This window comes from Colossoma macropomum, unplaced genomic scaffold (assembly GCF_904425465.1).
Source record: "Colossoma macropomum unplaced genomic scaffold, Colossoma_macropomum, whole genome shotgun sequence".
Taxonomy (NCBI): domain Eukaryota; kingdom Metazoa; phylum Chordata; class Actinopteri; order Characiformes; family Serrasalmidae; genus Colossoma; species Colossoma macropomum.
The window spans coordinates 46151543-46179438 of NW_023494791.1; the positions used below are offsets into that span (position 1 = coordinate 46151543).

The 27896-nt window shown below is 39.6% G+C and overlaps 1 protein-coding gene across 1 annotated transcript; it reads right to left on the reverse strand.

Moving 5' to 3' along the window:
• Window positions 1-1788: 1788 nt before the first annotated feature.
• Window positions 1789-27889, reverse strand: dcdc2b (doublecortin domain containing 2B). The gene is made up of 14 exons (XM_036575174.1): window positions 27630-27889; window positions 25484-25595; window positions 22218-22416; window positions 19734-19782; window positions 16982-17052; window positions 14677-14808; window positions 13888-14034; window positions 13755-13794; window positions 13296-13355; window positions 11940-12117; window positions 10360-10466; window positions 9934-10005; window positions 7651-7836; window positions 1789-2268 (listed from the first exon to the last, which is right to left on the reverse strand). Exons 2-14 carry the CDS (start codon window positions 25563-25565, stop codon window positions 2164-2166), a joined length of 1428 nt encoding a protein of 475 aa, XP_036431067.1. The 5' UTR covers window positions 25566-25595; window positions 27630-27889; the 3' UTR covers window positions 1789-2163.
• Window positions 27890-27896: the final 7 nt, after the last annotated feature.

Sequence of the window (27896 nt, forward strand, 5' to 3'; positions counted from 1 at the left end):
AGGGAATGTTCTACCATTCGGCACCTCTGCTGCTCGGTGTTAATCATTTTCTGGCACTACATTAACTCTTTGGCGGCTTGAGTCAGGGGCTCAAGACGCACTGCCTGATCAGAAACATCTTCCCTCGGTGAAGATGGGGATGGTGGTGGAGAAAAATCGTCAACCTCGTAAGACTCTCAGTCACAAAAGTGCCATTTGATTCTGTCGCTCTCCATATTTTGTGGTAGCTAATGTTAACTATAAAAACAAAGCAGCCCAGCCCACCCAGTTTCCCTCTCAGCCCCACTTCCAAACCTGTAGATCACTGCAGTGCCCCTCCCAGCGTGCCCCTCCCTTTTTTGAGCATTTTTTAAAGGTGAGCCAGGGTGGAGTCAGCTGAAAGTAGGGGGGTGTAGTTACTCTATAACCACCACATTCCATGAAGCGTGCTGGGTATTGTGGGGTATTTTGGTAAGATCAGTCTTATGATATCAATTCAGTGTGCAGCACCGTTAGCTTGCATGAACGTTAACGATCACGTTCGGAGGACCCAGAGCCATGTGGAGGAAAACATTTCGTAAGGTAGAACATACTGGGGTTGGGACATTTTTGTCTACAACAGGACATCATAGCAGTGACTTTGGAAAACGGCATTCGTTTTTGGGACAGAGAAACAAGCTTAGACCCAGATCATGATACCTACTACAGAATGACACACGACTTCAGAGGTCTATTTATTGTTGGCCATTTTTGGTCAAGCTAAAAGGCTATGGTAGGTGTACAGTATGACTGCTTAACCCTTAGAAGTCATTATTGTCTTTTTTTGCTATAGTATTTAAATAATCAAATTATGAAGTGTTTTATATTAGGTATTTTAATGAACAATTATGTTATTAAAATATATATATAAGACCGTACATTTGCAGTCGATTTACATCGTGTATCGACAAGTTTGAACCTGCACTTTTGACAGAATTTCTCTGCTTCATTCAATGAGCAATGAGTAAGAAAATTAATATAAAATTTGCTTTTTTTGCTGGCAATAACTTTGATTTCTAAGGGTTAAGGTTAGGAGTAGTGTGTGTTATATGTATGATGGTTCAGATTAGGGACATACTGCACATCAAAAGTTTGGGGACACCCAAGCATTGCTTTTCAATTAATTGAACAAAAGAGCATATTATCATAGCTGTTTTGTACTATTCACAATTAACTAGGCTCATTCTGAGAAAAATAATATCACACATGACGACAACTCTCTACAGTGCATTCACTCCTACAGCTGCTGTCAGTTTTTCCAAATGGTCCTGCAGAGTTCTAGAGATTTGTGGAGCTGATTGAACACCGCCCTGAGCAGCCAGTTGTTTCCATACTTAACAAGCCCCTGTCAACTCACCATTTCCCCTTCGGGGTATTTCCCAAGCAGTACTAAGGGCCCTTTTATTACTGTATTAGCAAAAGTGAAGTTAGTGAGATAAGCATTCTGAGGGGAAAGAGACGGAGTCAACACAAGTGTCAACTTAAGCAGCAGAACTTCCTCAGAAAGTTTCCCTTTTCAAACCCCAAACGTGCAGGACAAACAATTTTTAAGCCACAGCAGAAAAAAAACTTTAAAATGCTTAATTTTTCAAAGCGATGACATTCGATTTGCTATATTCGGAATGGGTTTGAGGAAGCAAACTGCTCCAGCTGTTATACATGACTGCTGATACAACTTCATTACTCTGCTAGCTTGCTACACCGCTAGCAACAACAAAAAATAAAGGTAATACAACACCGTCCAAAAGCAAAGCTTACAGCCAGACAAAGCAGTTAGTCACAGAATTTATTCACAGAATGTAACATTCTGCATTATGAAGTTTGAGTGACTGTCTATATAACTCTCTGAAAATAACCCAACTGAGGGCGAGCGTATTTCGACTGAGTGACCCCTCGCTGCCCCCTCCTCCTCTTGTATTGTGAGTGGCCACTTGTATAACATAGTTGGTAAGGCCATGTTAGAGCAAGCTCAGGCAAAACCAGGCCAGAGCTCATAATTCATGGGAAAGTAGCAGTGAAAATCATGTACTCAGACCAGGTGTCCTCAAATTTTTGATGAATGGTGTAGATGTACTGATAGGTCATGTTAAAAGTGTGACTGGACATCAGCTAGACCCTCCCCTATACATAACCCTGTCGAGCAGGTCACTCTGTCTGTTCAGATGAGGACATCTGGGTTCCTTCAGCATGGTCAGCCACTGGACTGTGCTGTGCGGCCCTCACTGGATATGCATCATGGGAACCTCCATCCTGACAAACCCACACAAACAAACAAACAGAGAGCGTCAGCACAACACATACATATTCCCTGGCACAGCAAACCTCATTAAAAGGATATGAGAACTCAGTCATTTACAGTCATCTGATGAACTCAACATAAAGCACAGTGCTGACAGACCACAACTCATACTGGCGGGTGCTTGGGATTTCTGTGGGTGAGAGGGTGTAGCTTTGGTCTCAGTGGTGGGATTTGCTGACAGAATGGATTATGCTCACCATCAGACGACTTGCAACTCATTTAATCTCTTTCTGCTCAATAGTTTTTAATATTCTGAACAAGTTTCTTCATGCTGTAAATAGCATTTTGGCCAAACCGCTGATTTATCATCCAAAAAACTATATAGACTGATATGAAGCACCACTCAAAATGAAGCTGCACTGATTTTCTTAAATTTGTGCAAAACCAAATGGTAAACATGTAAAGTCATTCAGAGTGGTTTGGTGTGAAATAATCCATTTTAGAGCAGCTTACAGAGTCAGAATTGTTCACAGTGGTGGTGATAGGAACCAGACGTCTGAAGAGTTTAATGCCTCTAAAAGCTCCCTCACGGAAAGCTATCACATGAAATGGTTATAAATACGTTGCCTGATGCCTGAGACACTGTGATACAATAGTTTTAAAATGCGAGTGTAGTTTAAAATGTATTTTGTAACATCTAGTATTGGTGGAGAGGTACATGTTCAATGCTGTAAGAGCACCAAAAGAAAACATATTTTCAGAATTACCACCGCTAACGTCACATATTAAACCTTTTGCAGGTTCACTGGTGAATATAAAAAAAAATTCTGGAATTCCCTTTTGAGCCCCTCAAAATCTAATTGAGGGGTAATAGCACCCCTTTATGGAGGACCTTCAGGCTGCTAAAGGTCAGTGAGTTCCAAGCCAGACCCATGAGATGCTTTGTATTTAAAAAAACAACCCCCTCAATCCTCCTCTGGTTTTGAATGTCTCACTCATCAGAACAACTGAGTAATTCAAGTTTATCATGTTGGAACAACCTTAAGTGGAACAAAAACAGCACTTGCACCATTACGAAGACTCAAAACAAGTTTCTTCCTGTGACAGCTGAAAGTTCATCTTCCCACAGACCCTCACTTTAACTGCAGAAGACTAAGCACTCTAGTTTGTGGTGATGATGATGATAATGATAATGATAGACTGGAATTCTGGTTAACTTTGCCTGACCAAGAGCGTGGGCTGTTAATAGTGTTGAGTATACTCTGGTTCAAACCCATACGAGAAACAGTCTGGCATGTTCCTCTCTGTCTGCATTCCTCACCCATCTCAACTCAACATTTTGATCAGCTTGCCCCTGCTTGAACTCTTGAAACCAGTCCAAGAAGATATGCTCAAGTCTTGAACACATTTCCAGCGGGTGACGTATACAGAGAGTGACAGAAATGCAGTAACATTCCTTACTTTAAAAGGAAGTAAACAGAGCAAGACAAACAAGTACAACCCCATTTCCAAAGCGTCTGGGAACTGAGGAGACACTGCTGTAGTTCTGAAAGTGAAATGTTTTTCTATTTTAGCTAAACATAGGATTTCAGCTGCTCAATAGTTTGGGGTCTCCTCTGTTGTATTTTTCATTTCATAACCCTCCAAATGTTTTCAGTGGGTGACAGGTTTGGACTGCAGGTAGGTCAGTTTCTCATCTGGACTCTTTTAATACAGAGCCATGCTGTTGTAATACATGCAGAATGTAGTTTGACATTGTCTTGCTGAAATAATCAAGGCCTTCCCTGAAAAAGACGTCATCTGGAGGGCAGCAAATGTTGCCAAAACATGTATATATCGTTCAGCATTAATGGTGCCTTCACAGATGTGCACGTCACCCATGCCATGTGCACTAATGCACCCCTATACCATCATCAATACTGGATTTTGAACTGTGCACTGATAATAAGCTGTGTGGTCTTTACCCGGAGGACACAGTGTCCATGATTTCAAAAAAGAAATTAAAATGTTGATTTTTCGGATTACAAAACACTTCTCCACTTCACTTCAGTCCATTTTAAATGAGCTTGGGCCCAGAGAAGGTGGCAGCGTTTCTGGATCCTGTTTATATGGTTTCTTCTTTGCGTTTAAGAGTTTTAATTAGCATTTGTTGATGCAGTGATGAACTGTTTTCACAGACAGTGGTTTTCAGAAGTGTTTCTGAGCCCATGCAGTGATTTCCACTACAGAATCATGTCCATTTTTAATGGTCTGAGGTCTGAGGGCCCAAAGATCAGGGCCAGTAAATACTGGTTTTGGCCTTGTCCCTTGCATACAGAGATTTCTCCAGATTCTCTGAATCTTTTAATGTTATTATGTACCGTAGATGATGAAAAGCAAAAGTTCTTTGCTATTTTATGTTGAGAAACATTGCTCTTGAATTGTTGCACTATTTGATCGTGCAGTCTTTTACAGAGTGGTGAACCCCTCCTCATCTTTACTTCTGCAAAACTCAGCCTCTCTGAGATGCTCTTTTTATACCCAAGCATGTTACTGACCTGTTGCCAATTAACCACCAGGTGTTTTTTTAAGCATTACACAACTTTACCAGCCTTTTGTTGCCCCCGTCCCAACTTTTTTGGAATGAGTTGCTGGCATCAAATTCAAAATGGGCAAATATTTAAAAAAAAACAATAACATTTCTCAGTTTCAAAATTTGATATGTTGTCAATTGCACATCATTGCTCTTTGTTTTTAAAACAACAGCGTCCCGAAGCTTTTGGAAATGGGGTTGTAATTTAGGAGCATTTCTATTGCTCGATTCATGATGAAATTTTCACAGAATAGAAAGGTAAAAACAATACATACAAAAAAAATTTGTATATACACACATATATATATATATATATATATATATAATATATATATACATACATTTATACACACACATATGAAGATTTTAGGCCGGCGTGCTCATGTGTGGCTGTAAACACATCTAAATTACACTAATATCACGGCTGCTTTTTTTTTTTGCCCAAAAAAAAAGTTTCCCCGCTAGTAATTTCGGTACTGCTGTGATGTTCCATCTCATAAATACAATATTTCCAACTGGAAGGCAGTACACAGGCATGATTTCCAGTCTGACAAAGTAGTGCTGTAGTACTCGAGATTGGTCTCGAGACCATAACCTCGTCTTGGTCATGACATCATCGTTTGGTTTTGTGTCGGTCTCAGGGTAAGGTGGACTTACCCTGTAGTCAAGACCAGCCGAGTGTGATGCCTCTGTCTGAGTTGTTATTTAATATCAACAAAACGAGCAGGATAAAACAGTCCTTTCTCTGCATCAGGGGTTCCCAAACATTTGCCACTCGTAGCCCACGCACAACCCAGAGTTACCCAGAGATAGTTTTTTCTGACTCACCTGATGAGAAGCTGATTTGTCAGCTACTGAGTGCTGTGTGCAGAGAGGCTAAAGAGATGAAAGCCGACGAGTTCTGACTCAATTTGACAGGTTTAGATACATATTCGCTGTGTTTAGTCTCTGAGTGTAAACTGTTGGGTGTTAAAGCATCATTTGAGCAAACAGCACAGAGATGTAGTTACTCATTCCCAGTTCCCATACATGTGAAGCTCAGAGCTGCGGTTTCACTGCTGTATTTCCTTCGTTTCGGTTATGCCTGCACTAAAAATATAAACACAACCAGCTGTAATTTTGCTAGAACAATCAATGAGCTCCATAATGTTTTATTTTGCAAATAATCAACAATATTTGTCATATTTAAAGTTATGTTTGGTTGACCATTTGAATTCTAACAAAGCAAACTGCAGAACTATCACATCCAACTGGATAATTCCTCTACATCCAATTAATTATCTCCTTTTTTCTGCTCGATAGCTGAATATTTCATCTTTCTTTGCCTCTACATCTACTCTATAATACCATTCAGCCATGACCGGCAGGTATTTTCTTGGAACTGTGTTAATCACGGAAGTGGACGTGGCCGACAGGACTGGGCTGCGCTGGTTTATATAAGTTTATATTTAAGTTTCTGTGTAAAGTATTACTAAGTCTTTAGTTAAAGATAGTTTTAATCTGTCCTTTTACTACATTTGGTTGCACCACAAATCCTTAAGTCATGTCTTAACCAGTAACAACTAACGTGTCACTGTAACATGATAACATTCAGATGTTTGACGATAACATGTTCAAACCCGATCTATAAACCCGCTGCCATGGAAACGAGACAGCAGCTTGTGCTGACTTTTTTCACAGAAACCATACCCAGTATAGCAGAGATGATGTGTGCAGGCTGAACGGAACTTGTGGACACTGTCAGCTCATACCCAGCGACAAACGAATACATAGTTTTTTAAATGACAGTTTCTGGCCAACCAACACAACAGCAGCTTCAGTTTAGACATTTCAGTATGGAGTTAAATCAGTGTCACTGGAACCTGAACCTGAATTCATTATGCTGAACCTGAATTTGTGACGCTGAACCTGAATTCCTGATGCTTTTTCAGGTTGAGAAATTCAGGGAAACAAACAGCCATAAAACAATAAATACTAGTATCTGATGTGAGCTTATATAAGAGAAGGAAGAATAAGTGACTTCCAATTGGAAACGTTCCACTGGCTGCTCTTCTGCCACGGTCCTTCATCGGCATGTACTCGGTGACAAAGAAGCCACTCCCAGAGACGTTTGGTGATTGGCCAGATGCAAGTTTGATTACATCTACCCTTGTTTGCTCTTCCCTGAGTACGCTGGATGTTTCCCTGAATTTCCAGACCTGAATTTTACCACCTAAATTTCTCAACCTGAAAAAACATCAGGAATTCACGTTCAGCTTCATGAATTCAGGTTCAGGTTCTGGTGACACAGCAGCTGCCACGTCTCACTGAGCTGTGGATGTTTTTTCATGTTTGTAGTTTAAACCAGGTAAATTTTAACCTAGTTAACCAAAAGTCATATTTTTGGTCTTTTTTGTGCTTTCAGTTTGGTTTCTGTTGGTTTCCCCAACTCCAACATGAGCTCAGCATGAGGTATAAATATTTAGTAAGTACTAAGCTCAATGTTAAAACTATTTTGTATGGTAAAACGTGATTTGATTTAGTAATGCATAAACCTGAACTTATATTACATAAAACACTTACATTACAACTGGCCTACATTTTAAATTTGAGTACAGCTGGTGCAGCCGCCCCCTGGTCCCTTTAACTGCGGTGTTGTTCTACTCCAGACGCATTTTTATCAAACAATCCATATTATAATTCTGTCTATCAGTCAGCCTGATTATGGCTGCTGGGCAGTAAGAACACACCTGCACTATTTATTCATTTTGAAACTGGGGGGAGAGATAGGGGGCAGAAACTGGATCCAGTCGAAACTACGCCCATACAGGAGTTAACTCACTTTATCAGCTTGGCCTCTTCCTTCATGTTGTAAATCTTCAGTGAATTTCTTGTCGTTTTGTGTTTGTGTTGGAGAAAAGCTCGCTCTCTGTGACGTCTCTGTGTCGGGCGCCTGGTCCTCTCTGTCGCTAGGAGACGGGCTGGAGTGTCTCGATGATGCCATGGGCTCTTCAGGTGCTTGTGTCTGCTGGAGGGAGAAAAAAACGACAAAAATCATAACCTGGTCTTAACACTGGGAAATGCAGCGAGTTGTCCTGTACTGACAGGGCCATTTGGGGGCCCTAAGGGACAGCCTACTTGGGGACCCCTCTACCCAACCCCAAGCATAATCTTTGTTAATAGAAAAAGTGGCTCCTTGCATTACTTTCTCTAAACGATATTGAATACATTTTGAAAAGTACATATTCAGGGCCCCCTGGTGGCTCAGGTGGCCCTAAACATCTGTGTATATTGCTCACAGCAAGAAACGGCCCTGTAATACTGTTAATTTAAGTTTTAATAGAACCACCAAAAAAACATTGAAATGAAACATTGCACACTGTTTGCAGGCTGCTAAATGTAGTGGAAGGCTAGTGGAAAGCTGTCAAAGTTTGAAATTTTGTCATTTTCATTTTCATTTCAAATGTGAGTTTGATGTTTTTCAGTCTCTGGCTGATCATTTCAACCTCTGAGCTGGAATTCATTACATGAATCTCTGAAGCTTCACTGGTGTCACATCTTTTATTTCTTTATTTACTTAATTAATTATATTTTGTATTCATCCTTATTTTATCTTACATATTAAATTACTGTATTGTAATTTGAAAGTTTTTTTTTATTTACTACTATGATTATTAATAACTATTATTAAAAAGTTACTATTAAACTTCTCAATCCCTGATCTCTGTACTGGCTCTGCTACATTGTAAATGAGGGTCTCCTCAATGTACTCTGAGTTTAAATAAAGATTGATTGATTAATTGATATTATTTAATAACGAATAATTAAATATAATTTATATATGTGCAGATATGCAAATTATTGCTATTTTGTTATCTTTCACATACCTTATGACTTTTTTTTTCTTTTTACTACTGCTTCACCTTTATTTAGCCATTCCCTCAGTAAGTCATTCTAATCTATGGATGTTTAGAAATGTATACAGTAGAAAAGATCACACCTACCTCTAGGCTTCACAAACAGATCACCAACTAATTAACTACTTAGAAGAAGAGTAGCAATATTTTGGTTTCCCACCAAATGAAGGAGAACAGCTCATTAACAGCTACTAGCGCTGCTCTGTAGGCAACCCTACAAGTCTGCAGTGACAGCAGAGGAAGGTAAAGTTCAGCTCCTCACTGCTGGGCTTTAGTTACATTTAGGGAATCATATGCCTTCAAAGAGGGGGATGTGAAAATTAATCATTATCACCCACCCCTAATACTTTGATTATCGTAACTTGTTAACAGAGAAAATCCTCACATTTGTGGGTTTCTTTGGTCTCTTGTGCTCCATTTTGGCGTAAACTCTCTGTTTGGAGTCTCTGAAAAACCTCCGTTTGGAGGGTCATGTAGCCCCAACACTTCGCCCTACCCCTCTATCTCAACCAGAATTGGGACATCCTACCCCTAGACGTGAACGTGCAAAACGGAGGGCTAAGGGCTCAGTGGTAGGGGCGAGGAGTGAAATGGGATTGGACCTTAGACTCTGTAACACTCATACGTGATACTTCATGACTGAATTTGGTTCATGACGATATCGTTTTTGTGGTGATTCTGCAGATGATAATCGTTTGTCTAAATAGACGTTCATGCAGCTCATTTCAAAATGTTACAATGGTAATCAAGCATGTGATGTTAGTTGTAGCTAATTTTAGCATAACTGCTGATGGAGGTGCAGTTTAATGATGTGAATGTACCAAGCGGTAATTTCTCACTAGGCAGTGCACAGTGCCTGATGTACCCCCCCCCCGTCAATTTAGATGTTTTCCAAATGAAAATAATTCAACTCATCCTCTACAGGGCATCATCTATATAGCATTTTCTGCTAATTTTATTGCATGAATATCTATTTATTTGCTGAGTTTAACATATTGGGGAAAAATTAAACACCAAACGTGTTTTTTTTTATTTTGCACTGGCCACATTTTATGTTTTATGTCCAATGTGTTAAATTCAGCAAATAAAGAGTAATTGTGCACTAAAATGTGCAGAGGTCAGCATACGACTGTATACAATGTATGTAGTCCATAGAGTACAGTGTAAGTATATAGTGTATAAAAGATTTTAGTACACAGAACACATACATGCTCCTGATGGTGATTTGTTTCTGGTTGGCTCTTGTAAAATTCCTCATCCTCAACCACTTCAGCAGCTCTCTGAAAATAATAATATAAAACTATATTTAATATAAAAAAATATATAAATGCATCATTGCTGTCATAAGAAAACCATGTAAAACCTTGTATATTTGGCAAAGTAAACTTTTTCTTTTAAAGCTTTTTTTAAAGTAATATTACATTTTTAAGTTGTATTAACAAAAATGAAGCATGCTTTTTCCTTTTTCTATAGAGTTACTGTTTCAGAGATACAATGCAGTACAGCAGAACAGCTCAGTGACAGTGAGAGAGCAAGAAAATGATCATAGGCTCTGCAGGAGGCCACAGTTACAGGTCTGAGAGACAGAAAAGAGAACAAAGAGAGAGACAAAGAGAGGGAAAATGAAGGAGTACCTGGTCCACAGGGAGCTCTGTGGCTGTGCTCTCATCCTCTGCCACCTCCGCAGCTCCTCGCACTTCCTCTCTTCTCCTGCCTACACCCTTAAACACACTTGGCTGGCCTACACAGACACGCACACACACACACACACACACACACACACACAGACACACACAGGATTACATTCTCCCTGAATCTATGCACTATTGATCTGTAGTGATACGTTTACATTTTTTAAATGTGAAAAACATTTATTTTTGGTTACTGAAGTTAAGATTAGGGTTTGGTTTACAGCTTATTACATACAAGTACTTACATACATATAATACACTACTGTGCCAAATTCAAAGCTCACCCTCCATTTATTTAATTACCTGTAAAAACGGCCAAGTTATTCATTTTCTAGAGCAATTTTGAGAAGGTTAGACATAAGGTAATCAACTTGCATAAGCAAAGAGAAAGTCAAAGGAAAATATGTGACAAAATAGTTTCCAAAAAATGATTAAAAGCTACAGAGAAAATGTGCCTCCTAGCAACCACCTGGAAGACCTGGTAGACACCAACACTGCCCCTTCAGATAAACAGCACTTAAAGCTTTCATCTCTGAGAGAGAGGAGAAAATCAAGCTGCTTCAGATCTGAAAACATCCACAGGTGTTTCTGTCCATCCTTCCACTGTGAGAAGACGACTCAGCGCTGTGGGTCTGAAAGGATGTGTAGCTGTCAAGAAGAACCTCACTGAGAAAAGGAGACGGACACATCAAACAAAGAAGCTGAAAGATGGACTGACCACCCCAGAGTCCAGACCTCAACACCACTGAATGTGTTTGATTACTTCAGAAAATGATCAACCAGCTTCTGAGACTGAACTTTGGAGGTGTGTCTGCAGATTCCTTGAGGAACTGAAAGTGAGTCTCCTGAAAAGAGCGGAAGCTGGAATAAAGGTGAAGAGTGACTCACTGAATGATGTCATATTATATTTAGTTGTTGAGGCTTCTGTTTAATTTCCTGTTAATTATTTGCAAAATGCATAACTTGTATTTAATGGTTGTTTTGACTGGAAATCAACTGAAGTGTGATTTAACATATGTGACATATTACTACATAGGTATCAATATGTAAAACATTTGGAACATATTATTTTTACCTATACACTGTTACAAAAGATGGTTCTTCAAGGGTTGGCATCGTGAAAGCGTTCTTCAGATTGATGGAAAATGTGTATGAATGTGCCATAAATGGTTCTATATAGAACTTTTGTGAAAAGGCTCTATAAAGCACCCAAAAGGGTTCTTCTATTGTTACAAGCTTGACATCATAACAATAGACGAACCCTTTTGGGTGCTATATAGAACGCTTTTTAAAAAGGAAGAGCTCTTTCATGATATAAATAAGCCTTTAATCATGCAAAAGGTTCTTTAGTGTTCATGGTGCTTTATCAAACCATTTCCTTTACTAAAGAACCCTTAAAGAACTATTTTTTTTAAGAATGTAAGTACTTGCATATGTATATTACTTATGAGGCCCAACAATCCTCACGCAGTATAACAACAGATGTGTGTGTGCGCAGCAGCCTCTTCACTCCACGCTCTTACCTGCTGCTGCTCTGGCTGTAGGTCTGTGTGCAGGTCTGTGTTTGCGGACTCTGACGGGTTTGGCGTAGAACACTGAACTGTCCTCTCTCTCGCCCTCCCCTGCTCTCCTCCGGAGCGGCTGAGAGGGACTCCCCCCTGCCGCCTCGTCACCTGTCGACTTCACCCGCCGGTCGTCCCTCTGACACACAGCAGCACTTAGCCAAACACTGCAAAGGATCATTCTGGAACTTCCCATGACCTGAGCATTACTTGCTTTTGGCCGAATCAGAAATATTACAGTTAATTATGAGTATATTTTTCACAATTGTACAGTTTGAACCCTCACATAGATATTCATCTATCTATCGTGCATTCGTGCCTATATAGTTCAATCAATGTGAATTAAGCAGTTACTCTAGTGTTCTTCAACTCATTGACTGAAAACAACATAATGGAAGCCAATGGGAAGCTACTTCTGCCCACTGTCTTCAATTGTAAGCATGTTTTTAGTCAGCTGGTTTGTTTTCAGGACAGGGAAACGTCAAAATTATCATCTGTGGTATTTGACTACATAGACAAATATTAGATTAAAAAAGAGGATTCCTTCAACTCTTTATTTATTCATATGTGGCAATATCTACAAATAGAAACAATGAGTGCGTTTACATGTACTCAATAATCCGATCATGATTCTGCAGTTATCTGACTATTCAAGTGGTCATGTAAACAGCACACTCATGATTTTTTAGATCAGAGTACCATCTAAAAATCCGATTAAGAAATCTGATAAACAGAGACAGATTTTAGCTCAGTAACTGTATGTGAACTCTTACTCTGATTTCCTTCTGATTTCTCAGTCTGCACATGTGTGAAAATGGAACGCCGTACTGGAAATAAGCGAGCAGCGTCACAGTGAGACACAGCAAAACACTTTTGGAGTGATGCTGAAACCGACTACATGCTTGACACAATGAAGTATTTAAATATTCTTCATCTTCTAGATGATACTTGTTCATATTTTCAGGTAAAGTGGTTCAATGTTTTTTTTTTTTTCTTTCAAAGCTGCAGTCTGAAGTTTGAGTTTACGTCACATCTTCTTCTGTGAGTTTATTGGCTGGTTGCAAAGCAGAAATCTGATTATTGCTTCTTATTACTCAAGTGCATGTAAACACGTTGATCAGATTACTGATAAAATTCGATTTTCTGCAGTTATTGGATTATTGAGTGCAAGTAAACGCTCTCAATGTGTCTGGATGAGCATCATATCAGAAGCTGCAGGTAAAATCCAGTCCTGTAAATTATGTAACGTTACACGGCTGGACTGCTTGCGTCCACTGCCGCAAGGCAGACTGACTAATTTTGACTCAGGTGTTTTACCTCAGGTGAGTCGAGCAGTGCAGAGTCACTGTGGCTGTCCTGAGGAAAGGCCTTCCTGACCTAAGGCACATGAAAGAAACAAACAGCAAAGTCCATATTAGTTCTTTACTTAATACAAAAGACTGATAAAGTAGCAAAGATTTGGAAATCTTCATGTATTAATATTTATCAGACACTATTATTAGCTTTAAAAAGCAACACTGATTTAAATTCGCTTTTAGCAACAGCATTCTGCCAGCACTTGCTGCTGTTTTTATATCATTGTTTTTTATATTTTATACATATTTTTATTCCCTATTCTGTATTTTATTATGCTATTCAAACAGCCAAGCTCATGTTTATATATTTTATGGCCATTCTGTTTTATTGACATACACTGTGAAGCACTTTGAGTTGCATTTCTTGTCTGTAATGTGCTCAGTAGATACAGTTATGTTTGTGCTTATCGATGTGACTAACCTCTGATCTCCTGTGCAGCCCCCGATCTCCTGCATAATGTCTAGGAAAGTAACGTTTTGAGATAATAAAATAGTGAACAGCTCATTGTGTCTACAAAATACTACATTATTGCCTTCATCCTCCTCCTCTTCACCTGTCTGCACTGCCTCCTGGTCCTTTGTTCAGCAGCAGCTCTACATATGGAAGCTTCTTGAAACGCTCCGTTCCCACGGCAACATAACACTGCCCGCTCTCCAGCTCCTCCACTGACGTCACCGTGATGCCGTCCAGATTGCACAACCTGAGAGATCAGAAAGGTCACATAAAATTAGAAAGTGGCAACAGCTGGAAGATTTAGTGCAGCATTTGCCACTTTAGCCTGTAATCATTCATTAGACAGTCTATTTTTTGCTCTATCCCAGTATACATGCACCAGTACTTCTTACATAGTGGACATTTACAAATTCAGTAGATCAATTCAATGGGAAACCATGATTTGCTGTGCAATTGATCATATTTAAACACTTCAATTTCTGTATTTAGGCATAATATTCAACTGGCATTATTCTGGAGTTATTCATACCAGGGTTACCTCACAGAGTTACAGACGGTCACTTCACTCAAATTTATTCGAATAAGAGACAGTGACATTACTCAGCACTTTACTATTACTGAACTATATTAAATCCAGACAGCAAATCCATGATACTCTGTTAGAAATAAAGGTTCTGTGCAGGTACATATTTCATTCATCAAGGTACAAACTATGTAAATGTTCCCTCAAAAGTACAACAGTGGTTTTAAGGTCCAATTGTGAACCTTAAATAAGTTTTTCCAGGTAAAAAGTACGTATTTGTACCTTTTCATTACCTAACCTGTTCCAGATTTTTCTGCAAGCTGCAACTTGTCATTTGTTTGTTTACATGTGCTCTTAGCTGTTTACCTGCGGACAGCTCCAGTGCGCAGCATGGCCTTCTCTGAAATGAGGCTGAGGATCTGTTCCAGATTTTTCTGCAAGCTGCGAGGAATGATGAAGCGCATGGCAGGGCTCAGAACGTCACCATTCCTAAACACACTACACAGAGACAGCGTGTGGATATGCAGGGGTTAAATGGAATGATGGGAAAGTAGATTGTTTCTAATACAATCTTCATAAAATACATTTATATACCTAGACAGCTACACCAATTCTGTTTCACAATCATGCAAATATACACGATCAGGTATAACATTATGACCGCCTCCTTGTTTCTATGCTCAATGTCCATTTTATCAGCTCCACTTACTATATAGGTGCACTTTGTAGTTCTACAGTTACAGACTGTAGTCCATCTGTTTCTCTGCATACTTTGTTAGCCCCCTTTTACCCTGTTCTTCAGTGGTCAGGACCCCCATGGACCCTCACAGAGCAGGTACTATTTGGGTGGTGGATCATTCTCAGCACTGCAGTAACACTGATGTGGTGGTGGTGTGTTAGTGTGTGTTGTGCTGGTCTGAGTGGATCAGACACAGCAGCACTGCTGGAGTTTTTAAACACCTCAGTGTCATTGCTGGACTGAGAATAGTCCACCAACCAAAAATATCCAGTCAACAGCGTCCTGTGGGCAGCGTCCTGTGACCACCAATGAAGGACTAGAGGATGATTAGCTCATACTGTACAGCAAGAGATGAGCTATCGTCTCTGGCTTTACAACTACAGGGTGGGCCATCAACGCAGGTGCGTCTAATAGAGTGGACAGTGAGTGGACACAGTGTTCAAAAACTCCAGCAGCACTGCTGAGTTTGATCCACTCGTACCAGCACAACACACACTAACACACCACCACCACGTCAGTGTTACTGCAGTGCTTTAAGTAGCCTAGACCAGGGCTTCCCAATCCCAGTTTTGGTGACTCACTGATCTATACATTTTGTTGGTTCACTACTCTACACACCTGACCAAACCAACAAAGCACTTGTTAATTAGTTAACAAGTTGAATCAGGTGTGGTTGATGAGACAAAACACAAGAATGGATGTAATGTTGGGTTGCCAGGACTGGGATTGGGAACCCCAGGCCTAGAAAATATTAATTGTACTTTTTCCCCACTATAACGTTATAGTCAAAGCAATTCCAAAGCATTCCCTTAAGCAGCTAATCTAGTTTGCATAGCTGGATAAAACTGTCACCACTAAGGTAGATAAAACCATACAGTCAGCCTATTTCATGTGAATAAATTCACACACTTAAAAAAGATGGTTCTTCAAAGGTTCTTTAGTAATGAAAATGGTTCTATATAGAACCAATGACACTCAGAACACTTTGCATGATTAAAGGGTTCTTTGCATCATGAAAGCGTTCTTCAAATTGACAGAGAATATGCTGCAGATGGGTCTACATAGCACCTTTTTGAAAAGGGTGCTATATAGAGCTGTGGCGTGCGCCCGTAGACCGGGCCCCGATGGCAGCCGCCAGAGCTGGCAGGAAGGCGGGGCCCGAGCTCCAAGTGAGGACGAAGCCCGACGAGGGCAGTGGGGAGAGGAACCTCACTTGCGGTGTTCCTGCCCGGTGGACAGGTGCATGCCACAAGAGCCCTTTTCATAAAGGTGGTATTTTGGCATATTGGCACAATTTTACTACTTTTAATATTTAATATTATTTACAAAGCTGTTTCAGCTGTTTAAATTAGTCCTCTTGTTCTCTAATTTCTCTTTCCCAACATGGTGATTATTGAGGTTACATGCATCATTAGCATTATTACATTAATTTAAAGCATAAATCAAACTTTACATAAAAGAATGCTTTCTTTCGGTTTCATTTTTGGTGTTGAATAGTTGGTTATTGGTCAAAAGCATCTGCAAAATTTGCAGTAGTATAAACTTTTACAGTAAAGGTGCTCTGAGTTCCAAATCATGTGCAAAAAGCATTCAGACATGAGTTTTCATCAGTTAGCCCTGTGATGATAGCGCATGCAGAAACATGATGAGCGACTTTTATGAAGTTATCTATCTTTATCTAGTCATGCAACAATAAAGATGCTGACATTCTAAGAAGTGCACTTGTTGTGCACCATTTTACCCATGTGCCTTTTTTTAGAACCGAAACTTATCTTTCTGTCAGTCCAACAGGATGCATTTATGCTGAGGCTGTGAGTGAGACAGCCTGGGCAGAGTTGGGGACAAAGTTTTTGTACGACTCCATCTGGGAAACATGTGTTTGAGTATGGGAAAGCATGAAAGAAAGGCATGTGATTGAACATTGTTACTCACTGTATAATGCAGGGCAGCGTTATGACTTTCCTCCACTTTGCAGACACGTTGGGCCTGCTGAGCACTTTGGCCTGTAAACACATTAAGACAGCAACACAAAGGGGTAAACGTGGCTGGTACCTGGAGCAGCTCAATGAAACGCAGACAAAAGTGTCTCACCACCCGTGGAAACACAGAACACACAGCTGCTATCAAGTGTACCTTTACATCCATCACTCGCACAAAAACAATCAAGCCTGCAGTCAAATAGTGAGGTCATTGCTGCTGTTATCTCAGCTGGACCCTTGCATAAGAAAGAGAACACCGCTGTTTGGCTCAGATGTTGATTAAACGGCTCCCTATAACTAATGAATGTGATTGTTGCAGTGTGTTTAAGCCTTATGTCTTTAGCCAACTTGGAACACCAGACAGCACAATTTAGACATTTAAAGTGAAATTTAGTTTTCCTCCTTACCCAAATGTAGTCGATTAGCCGAGATATGTTTAGTGTCTGAAGTCTGCTTCTTAAGCGTTGCACTAAAGCTACAAGGCTATAGCTAACAAGCATGGATTGCAGCTAACAAGCTTACCAGATAGCATTAAACAACCCACATTTAATACATTGTGTTAAGTAATGTCTAACAGAATTGGTTATGTGGTTTCTGGTATTGTATGGCAAACTGATATCTGATATCAGAAGGCTGGGAACACAGGGCTGTTTCCAAAAATACAGAACACAGGTCAAGAGCCTTGAAAATTTAGACAGGATCTCATGCCCAGTTTACCACAGGATGTCTATAATGTTTGACCAATTCGCAGGGGACAAGAAATCTCGGTATAAATAACAGAGAAAGGAGTGGCTACTCAATTTACACACCGCCCTCACCTCAGAAAAGAGTATAAAACATGCAACATGCCAGTATTTTGTTTACCCTAACCATCTGTCTTGCTATCTTAGGTAAATGCACTGTCATTAGCTTGGGAAATCACAGCTAACATCACAGCATAAAATCAAACACTTTTTTCAGTAATTTTTACGTCTCTTAGAGCTCTGTGTTTGAGGTAGCACACTTCAGATGTGACAGTACATATCAGCTTGATTTGAGCCACAGAGAACATGAGTGATTCCATATTTCAGAAACTCCTTTTCCCACAGAATATATAGCCAGAGCCGGTTTATGAGGAGCCTGGCCACTTCCTATTCCCCCTGCGAGGGAGCCCTCAATGAATGGGAGTAAATGGAGCTCAATGGCTAAAAACAAAAAGCTAAAATAGTTTCTAATCACTCGCCCACAACATTTCTTTAATTTTAGAAAGCAGAAGGATGTATTTCACTAAAAAAGAAACACAGGAACCTGGGAACGCAGAGATGACCCCAACAATAGCAGACCTCTCTACCTCTCCAAGGCTCACCATGACTTAACTACTCCTACTTATACTACTACTACTAATAATAATCCCTAATTCTTAAATTACCCTTATTAGTCCCACAACGGGGAAATTTCACCTCCGCATTTTAACCCATCCATGCAGTGAAACACCACATACACACTAGTGAATGCACACACACTAGGGGGCAGTGAGCACACTGGCCCAGAGCGGTGGGCAGCCCTATCCACGGCACCCGGGGGGCAGTTGGGGGTTAGTTGCCTTGCTGAAGGGCACTTCAGTCACATACTGTCAGCTCAGTGGATCAAACCGGCGACCTTGATGATGATGATGATGATAATAATAATAATAATAATAATAATAATAATAATGTTTAGTTATTAGTGTTAGTTTTAACTACCATGAAACTACTTTGTAAGTTATGTAGTAATCAGTGTGAGGAAATGGAAATTGGGCCTCTATTCAGACTTTTAGGGTTGAAAGGCCATCAATGCACTAGTTAAGCACCAACATTCCTTCAATGATGTCATATTTTTTTACCCTTCAAAATAACACCTACATTTTCTGTCCCGCATAAGATTTACCACGGTCTTCTGACTTGCCAGCAGGCCTGCCTGCCTCTGTGCTACTTTATTGACTTTCCTTCTTCCATTATGGAGATGAGATACAGCTTCAACATGTCCTGACACGTCCAGATAAGAGCCCTACCTTTGTTACAAAGGACAATGATGAATTTTCACTGTAGCCAGAGTAACACAGCAACTTAACAAGAGACCACATCTTACAAAAAACTTGCCTGCCCTCACATAACTACACAGAAATACCACAGCAGGCAACCAATTCAACATTAAGACCAGCTGCCAGTTCAGCATTAAGCTTTAATACATAGGCTACTTCATAAGCTATAGATATTTTAAAGCTAAATTTAAAGCAGCTCCATGTTAATCATTAAAAATGTCAGTGTTTTTGTTTGCACTAATCATTAGTACTTGTAAACACAGTTAACGTCTTTGCAAAATCCCCATATTTACCACTTATGATGATTAACAACAGTTCACCTTTACCCTGCCAGAGGAGCCAGCGTGGCTAGGTCTTTAAAATGCTACAAGAACTACTATACTGACACCTCCTGGTTAATCCCTCACTCAGTATGTGAGTCTGATGACTCTTATGAATCTGTGAATCTTATGCAGCCTTTGCATTGACGATTAAATGGAGATTAAATGTAAGAATCCTGCTGAATGTTCTTTAATGAAGTGACAGGGAAGGTACAAAAATCCTCACATGTCCGAATTCAACACTCATTTTTTTTCAATGTAATAAAAAACCTGAGATGCCAGGATTAATGTGTAATGAAGTACTGAAGCCTCCTACACAGACCTACCTCTCCAGCCCTGACCACTGGTGCTCTTTTCAGACCCACACTCAGATAACTGTGAGAAAGAGAGAAAACACCATAGAAATAGATTATATTCATGCAGAGGCACTTGTTTCATACCTAAAAGCAGTAGCCGCCGTCTTGAAGGCTGAATTTTGTCCTGTATTTCGTCCATTTCCACAGATAACATGCATGTCAGAAAGCACAAAACAAGTCTGTTTGAGATTACTTAACAACTCGGCAGGTTTTGAGGCAAATGTGTAACAGGTTAGGCATGAAGCAGCTAAAATGGCCCCAACTGACATGCTTTTGTCCATTTTTATAGCTAACAGTAGGTCATAAGCTAGTCCATTTGAGATTATTTGACCTCTTCAACTCATTGGGACCACCGTTGGTTCCAAAATGCACTTCGTCATATTCTTTACTTCATAACTTTCATATTTTATAAGCTTCATTCAAAAGGTGGGGGTCGTATGAGAGCTGTAACTGTCTTCTTTCCAGTCAAATAGATGGGTGATGTAATTTTAAACCCTTATAATAAAAGAAGCTGAACTCACAATTCTTTTTTCTACTGAAAGTCGACCCATTTTTCCACAAATCTGAGCTACAAACTGGCTCTCAGATGGCGTCTCTTCAGTGATCTGCTCTGTAAAAATTACTTTCATAAAAATACAAAGTGTGTCTAAGATTTTAGCTTTCAGCAGTAAATTGTAAGCATAAAGCAATATGTGTGATCATAAACCACATGTTCTGTTAATTTGAGGGGAACTTTTAAAAATGCAGTCATTTCATGCAGTTACTGAATAATTTGTCTTATGATTTGGGTATGTAAATTCAGATGGAAAAAAGAAATATACCTAAGAGCATAAGTGGTTTTAACAGTTAGAGTGAGAGATAATTTAGATATGCTAGTAATCTTCACTCCTACTACTTCTTAGGTATATTAGCCTCGTAGCTCCAGTGCAAAACTTAATAAAGTAACCTCAGACGGCAAATACAGGGTGTCCCAAAACAATTGACATCATTTCGTAGTCTAATAACGTAGCCAATTCTCCCTCAAATGATCTCAGATTTTAACAAAATGTGTAAAAACTAACCAAGTTTAATTTTAATGTTTTTTTCAGGTTGAAGAATGGCGTTCACTAGAAATGAAAAGGCATTCTGTGTGTTAGAATATGCTCAAACACAGTCAAACGAGGGTGTGCAGCGAGCATTTTCGAGACAAACTCAATAAAAATGCACCAACTGGAAAGCAGATTTGGACACGGCACAAAAAATTCAAAGAGGAAGGCTGTCTGTGCAGGACAAAGGGATCTGGACGACCACTAGTATCAGTAGATATTACATTTGTGAAGCTGTGAAATTGGTTATAAAATCTACATCCCTCTGATTTTCTTGTTCGATTTTTGAAAATAAATCTTGTATTGTTCAACATGAAGCCTATTTAATTTTGTTTGCCTGCGACATGTAGTTACTCAGATATTCACATCTCAAATGATGTCAATTTTTTGGGACACCCTGTATTTCTTGGCTGATAAAGTGCGATACTCTGGCTGTTTTAGTTAAATGGCTAAACTGCTAGCTATAAGCTGTAACTTCGTTAGCCTTGCAACTCTGTGCAAAACTAAAGAAGCAAACTTCACACCATACATGTCTTGGCTGAGTGACCATATTTGGGGTTTTCACCATTGAAGTGCTGAACGTTGTCCACTTTGACTAAACTGCTAAACTATTTAGCTAAGCTTCAGTTACTATTAGTCTGTAAATGCTAATAAAGCAACCTCTGGACAATAAAAGTATAGGCTGATCAACTCCATTTGCTGTGAGGGATAAATGTGTAAATTTGAGCTTCTCTGTGCCATTTTTTCACTGAACAAAGGCTGTGAGAAACATCTCTGGACTGAAAAGCTCTTTTTACGCATTAGCAGGTTCATCTTGACGGCTACAATCAAATGCTTTCTAAAGCTCTGAACTTTGGACTGAAGAAGAGTGTGGGAATTAAAAGCAGTCTGACAACAGACAGAAAAGGCTTTCTCTGATCCCGGAGTACTCAGAGTGATCCCAGTCTGAAGCTGCTGCAACTGGCAGGCCATTAGGCCCGAATGATTTGAGGCAGACTGCTTTTTCTACTTTACTGCTGTACTGGTAATAAAGTGAGCACCTCCTGTGGAGACGCCACTTATTTGGTAACTCCAGAAGGAGAGGTTTTAACCAAGTGCTTGAAACTGCCTTGATTTTGGAATGCTAGAATCAGTTATTCTCAGATTTTAAAATGTAAAATATTAAAAAATGCCTTCATATGTTTTTAATATATTGCATTAATGTGGAAACAGTTCATCAACATTTGTGTATTGTGTATTATTAAGCATAACTCTGAATCAAACTGAAAATCACACCACAATAACAAAATCTAATATAATTTTGGCAAAATCTGAGATTTTATAGGTGTGCTGAAGCATAACTGAACTGAATCACTGTGGTTGTACTCACTCAATCTTTTTGAACCTCTCGAAGCCTGCAGCTACATACTGCGCCCCCTGCTGGAGATGTTCCAGGTCGGGCACCCTGTGACCATGCCGTGGGGTGTATAGAGTCCGGACGGCCAGTGGGGCTCCAATACTGACTGTTACGTCATTTAGGAACGCTTCCATGGTGGAGGTCTGCTTGTGGTTCACAATGAACCTCCTCCCTAAATAAGAATCATAGACAAGATAAATTAAGACCCATTCAGACCAGCGATTCACACTGAATACAAGGGCAACTACAAGCAAGGCTGGACAATGTATCATCTGTTAACGATTATGGGTGTTTTAATGAATCAAGCTATTTGTTTAACCCAGGGGTCGCAACCTAAATGTTAAGAAGAGCCATTTTGTCCTTTCAATAAAAATCAATCTGCCGTGGGAGTCACAACATTTTATGTCCATTTATTGAAGTAAGTTTCACCATCTTGTCTGTAAATATGCCTCAGTATGTGCTAATGCCCTAGCATGGGCTAAAATATATAATATAAACGAAAACACAGACTAACTTTGCTCTACTTTAAGCTTTAGCTCAGCTATAGCCGCTTTTCTCACATCTGTGGCAGGAAACTTTTCCACAAAAGTAGAACATTTACTTGTAAAATGTCTCTCAATGTCTGAATTTTTACAAGGCTGAAGTCAGCTTCTCATTCACCAGCTTCTTGTTTGAACTTTGGTGCCATGTAAGGTGGAACTGGAGAGAATTCGAACGAGAAGCCTTGCAACTTTTTAGTGTTTGACAGATTAAACGTATCAGGGAAAACAGCTAGAGTGTTTATAAACGCAAATAGGTCCATTCGTCTCCAAATTATCAATGTTCGTCTTAAATCTCTTTCTTTGCTGTTTCGTTAGCTACTAGCTGGGCGAAATTGTTTGTCTGTGTTGCTATGCTGACCAGCAGTCTGCGTGCCAATCTTCAGGGTTAAAGGCTGAACTTTTAGCTGTAAATATGGAACTTCGTGGAACGTTTAAGACCGTTTGTTGTTAAAACTGCATTAGAACAACCAGCAGAACAAAGGAGGATTATTTTACTTTTACCTAATAATCTAATTCTGCTGTGGAGCCACAACAGGGCAGTAAAAGAGCCGCATGTTGCCGGCCCCTGGTTTAAGTAAATTATTTTGCAAGCCAATATTTAACCATGTTATTGATTCATCAGTGAGGCTTTAACATATTGAAAATATGGCAATATAAACACAATTTTGCTCAAATCGTGCACCCCCAACTGCATGTATGACATGTTTTGTAGGTCTGTTATTGGCATATGTTTTCAATGTAAAGTACAGAAGGGAGAGGTGAATTAGTCTAAATCAGGGGTTGCTAATTCTGGTTCTGGAGTGCCCCTGTCCTGCTTATTTTTTTTTTTTTCTGCTTGACCCAACAAATCAGCTAATTAACAAGCCCTTCCTGAACTGAAGTGGGTATAACAGAGCAGGAAAAACACTGCAAAGCACAGGACAGGGAAACTACAGGGACCCTTGATTCAGACTATTTCACCACTCCATTTTGTACACTCTCAAAAAAGATGGTTCTTCAAGGGTTCTGTAGGAAAGAAAATGGTTCTATATAGAATCATGAACACTCAAAGAACCATTTGCATGATTAAAGGGTTCTCTGCATCATGACAGGGTTCCTCAGATTGATGGAGAATGTGCTGTAGCTGGTTCTATATAGAATCTTTTTGAAAAGGGTTCTATATAGCAACAAAAAGGGTTCTGCGATTGTTACAAGCTTGACATCATCACAACAGCAGAACCCTGTCACAACTCTATACAGAACCATATACAACACATTCTCCTTTAATATGAAGAACGCTTTCATGATGCAAAGAACACTTTAATCACGCAAAGGGTTCTTTGAGTGTTCATGGTTCAACATACAACCATTTTCTTTACTAAAGACCCCTTGAAGAACCATCTTTTTTAAGAGTGTACTTCAAGCCCAGACCACACCACCCCTACATTCTCCAACAACCACCAACAAACCCAAATATTAAGCTGGTGTGCTAAACCCTTGTGTGATTGTTCGGAGACCTCCCATTCACATGGGTTCTTCTGGCTTGTTAGTTTTTGTTCTGGAACAATATGAAGCCCAGAGAACATTTTCCAACAAGCATTAACATTTTATTGCTGGCAATCAGCTTTGTATTGTTTCAGAACAAGAACCGACAAGCCAAATGAACCAGTGTGTGACTGACTAGGGGAGAACAATCTAAAACAGTGTAGATTGAGGAGAACATTTCAGAACAGTATGAATAGAGGTGAACGTTCTAGAACAACGCGAATGGGGAGAACATTCTAGAATGGCGTGAAAAGAGAGAACATTCCGAATGGAGCAGAACATTTTATAACAGTGTGAATGGAGGAGAACGTTCTAGAAATCGCTAATTACACAATTTAGCATGAAATACAAGTATGTTTTATAAGTACAATCTCAGAAATAAAGGTACTAAACTGCCACTGGGACAGTTCCCCTCTTGTCACTGGGGTGGGACCCTCTAGGGTACCTCTCAGTACCTTTAGTCAGGGAACATAATTGCATCATAATCCATTGAAACGCTATTCTCTAAGCCGTACTGACTCCACACACCCTCGTCTCCAGGCTTTTTATTTTACTGTTCTGTTTTAAAACATTCGGTTATGAAAAAGTACAAATACAAACTTTTCACCTGGAAAAACTTATTTAAGGTTCAAAACTGGACCTTAAACTCACTATTGTACCTTTGAGGGAACATTTACATTGTTCGTACCTTGATGAATGAAAAATGTACCTGCACAGAACCTTTATTTCTAATAGTGTAAGACCCCAGTAGTTCCCATTGATTAGAAGAGAAACTAGGTGCAGGATTGGACAATATATCATTTGTTAATCATTATTGTGATATTGGCCTTTGCAATACTGATATCGCAGAAGGCTGCATGCTCAGTATTGCTCAGTTCTCCTGGTGTTTGTTAGAGAACGTTAGGTCAGTGTGCTCTGGACTTTAAGCTGACTGACAGCTTTAGAATATAGGTCAATGCTGTGTAATGTTGAGTTGCCGTGCTCAGGGCTTCCTATTGAAAATATAAAACAATGCCACACCTACAAACTACGTCATGCATGTAAACTGACCTTGTAATTTAGACACAACAGATTTACCCCTTTACATCGTCATGCATAATTAAGTTATACAAACAATGGACTAAAATAAGCAGCTACATTAACCTGCAGTAAAGTGAAGAAGCATTAACAGACCTGTGAAGAAAGGATCTCCATTCCTGTACACCACCACACTCTTCACAGGGGGCAGCAGAGTGCTAACCCCACTGGAGGCCATTGCACTGAACTGGCTGAGACGAATTACGTCCTGGAATGTACATAACAATGTTGCTCAATGTATTGAAAGTTCAGCGATGGTCCACTGCAGCATGGTAAACACTTCTGACCCTTTCAGTTCTTATTTAAACAGAGTAATGCTGCATTGTGGTTGTATTCTGCCTGACAGGACAGGCTCACTGGGCACCAGCTGGACATTACATTACATCTCTCCACTCATATTACTGTGCACTGCCACTTGTTTATACATCCATAAATGTTTCATATTGCACAACTGTTAACACATCGCTTACAGTGTATAGTCACTCGGTTCATTCACTGGAGAGGACACACACCACTGCATTGTCAACTGTATAGCATTTGAGATTTTACTACTTATTTTTGTACTGAACATTATATATTTATTGTTGTTTTAGTATATTTTATTATTTATCTTTACTTCTTCTGTTTCCGCATGCGCTGTAAATAGTGTACGGCAATACTTTTGCTCTTGTTTTGCTGTTTACTGTACTTTGGACTGCTGCAGTAGAAGACTTTCCTTCTGGGACCAATAAAGTGATCAATCGATCGATCTATCGGCCTGTCTGTCTGTCTATCTATCTATCTATCTATCTATCTATGTCCTATAAGAATCAAAGTGCACATGCTAATTTGACTCCTAATTTGACTCAGGCAGGCAGAAACACAGCATTAGCATACATAAAATTAAGTATCCAAATTTTAGAGCACAATTTCTGCTTATTTCTTGAGTTTAACATATTAGAGAAAAAACAACATTAAATATAAAATGTGCCATAACTTTTGCACAGGTCACATACATTACTGTTTTTTACAGTTTAACATTTTGGAAAAAAGAAAAAGTAATTTCGCACTAAAATGTGCAGAAGTGTGTTCTCTGTGGAGGGACTAAATATGTAATTTGACCAGAGGTGCCCAAACCTTTGCATACGACTGTTTCTGAAACATACAGGTGAGTTTTATTCAGTAATCTTTGACTTTAAGCTCCAGAGACAATCAGTATAAAGTGTAACCCATTTTTATTTTGGTTTTAAACTCAGTGTAATGAATGCTAGGCTGAACTGCTCTTCCTTTTCTCATAGTTAAAGGGCAATCCCATCAATTTTTCAAAATTTTTGAAAAATCATTCAGAGGGGTCTGATGTGAAATGGTTAATTTGCAGAGAAATGTATCCACTGAAATTTACAGTGGTGGTGATAAGAACCAGGGGTCGCCATGTCTACAACACACCTCTCCACCATTAAAAAAATACATTTTAGGGCAAAACTTTATCTAAGAACAATTGTACAACAAATTTTCAGGTATCAGGCAGCATCTTTCTATTATTTTATGTTAATAACTTTTTTTGAGGGGCCTTTTGGAGGCCTTAAACGTCTGGTTCCTATCACCAGCACTGTAAACAATTCTGCATCAGTAGCGTTCTCTGGAATAATGCATTTTTTTCAACATTACATATAAAACCACTCAATGTTTCTTAGACAGTGCACTGTTAATGATTAGATTATGCAGAAATTTTGATGAATCAGTGTAAGTTGGCTCTTAAAACGTCAAATAAGGCTCTGTTCTGACTTATTTAATGACTTATTTGAGAATTTTATTAAACTGTAAGAATTTTTCTCTGGTCAATCCAACTAAACACTGGATGTTCAGACAGTAAAGTGTTATTAATGTTTTTTTGACACAGTATCATTTTCATATAGTGATTCGACACTAGTTATCAGTACCGAATTCAAAATTCTGGCATCATGGCAACCCTCATACAGAGACGCACTTTTCTGACCCCACAGTTAACACCCACGCACCGCCCACATTCTCTTACACAGACAATCTGAAATGCTGGTATGTCCTATAGATGGACAGAACACACCTGTGCCGAAGCATCTTTGGGATACAGACAATATTCACTTACTTTCATCCCCAGTTTTCACAATCCAACCGACGATGACCTCACACAGCACTCCCTCTCTACATATATATACCTATCATATACATTCTATATATGTCGTACAGCCCTCCCCACACCCACACACCTCAGTCTCATACTTACAGCAGATTATATCATCCAAATAACCTCACTGTATCCAGGTGTGTCTCAAAAGCAGTGATGCTTGCTACGTTGTGGTGGCTGTATCTTGTCTCGTACGCGGTCTTGTGCGGTGCAGCACTCCACAGCAGCTCACGCGTTTAGTGTCTCTCACGCACACACTGAAGTGTTTCCTGGTTGCTAGGCAGCGCTGCCAGCGATCAGTGGCAACAACAAAAGAGGGGAAAGGAGGAGGGGGGAGACTGGGGAGAGAGAGAGAGAGAGAGAGAG

Excerpts from the sequence above, each read along its gene's own strand:
- dcdc2b (XM_036575174.1), bottom strand. The coding sequence starts at position 25,565 with ATGGCCTCCAGTGGGGTTAGCACTCTGCTGCCCCCTGTGAAGAGTGTG. Across the intron at positions 10,006-10,359 it reads CAGAGCTCCCTGTGGACCAG|AGAGCTGCTGAAGTGGTTGA; the intron begins GTACTCCTTCAT and ends TATTATTTTCAG. Across the intron at positions 7,837-9,933 it reads CAAATCACCATCAGGAGCAT|CAGACACAAGCACCTGAAGA; the intron begins GTATGTGTTCTG and ends TTCTCCCTCCAG.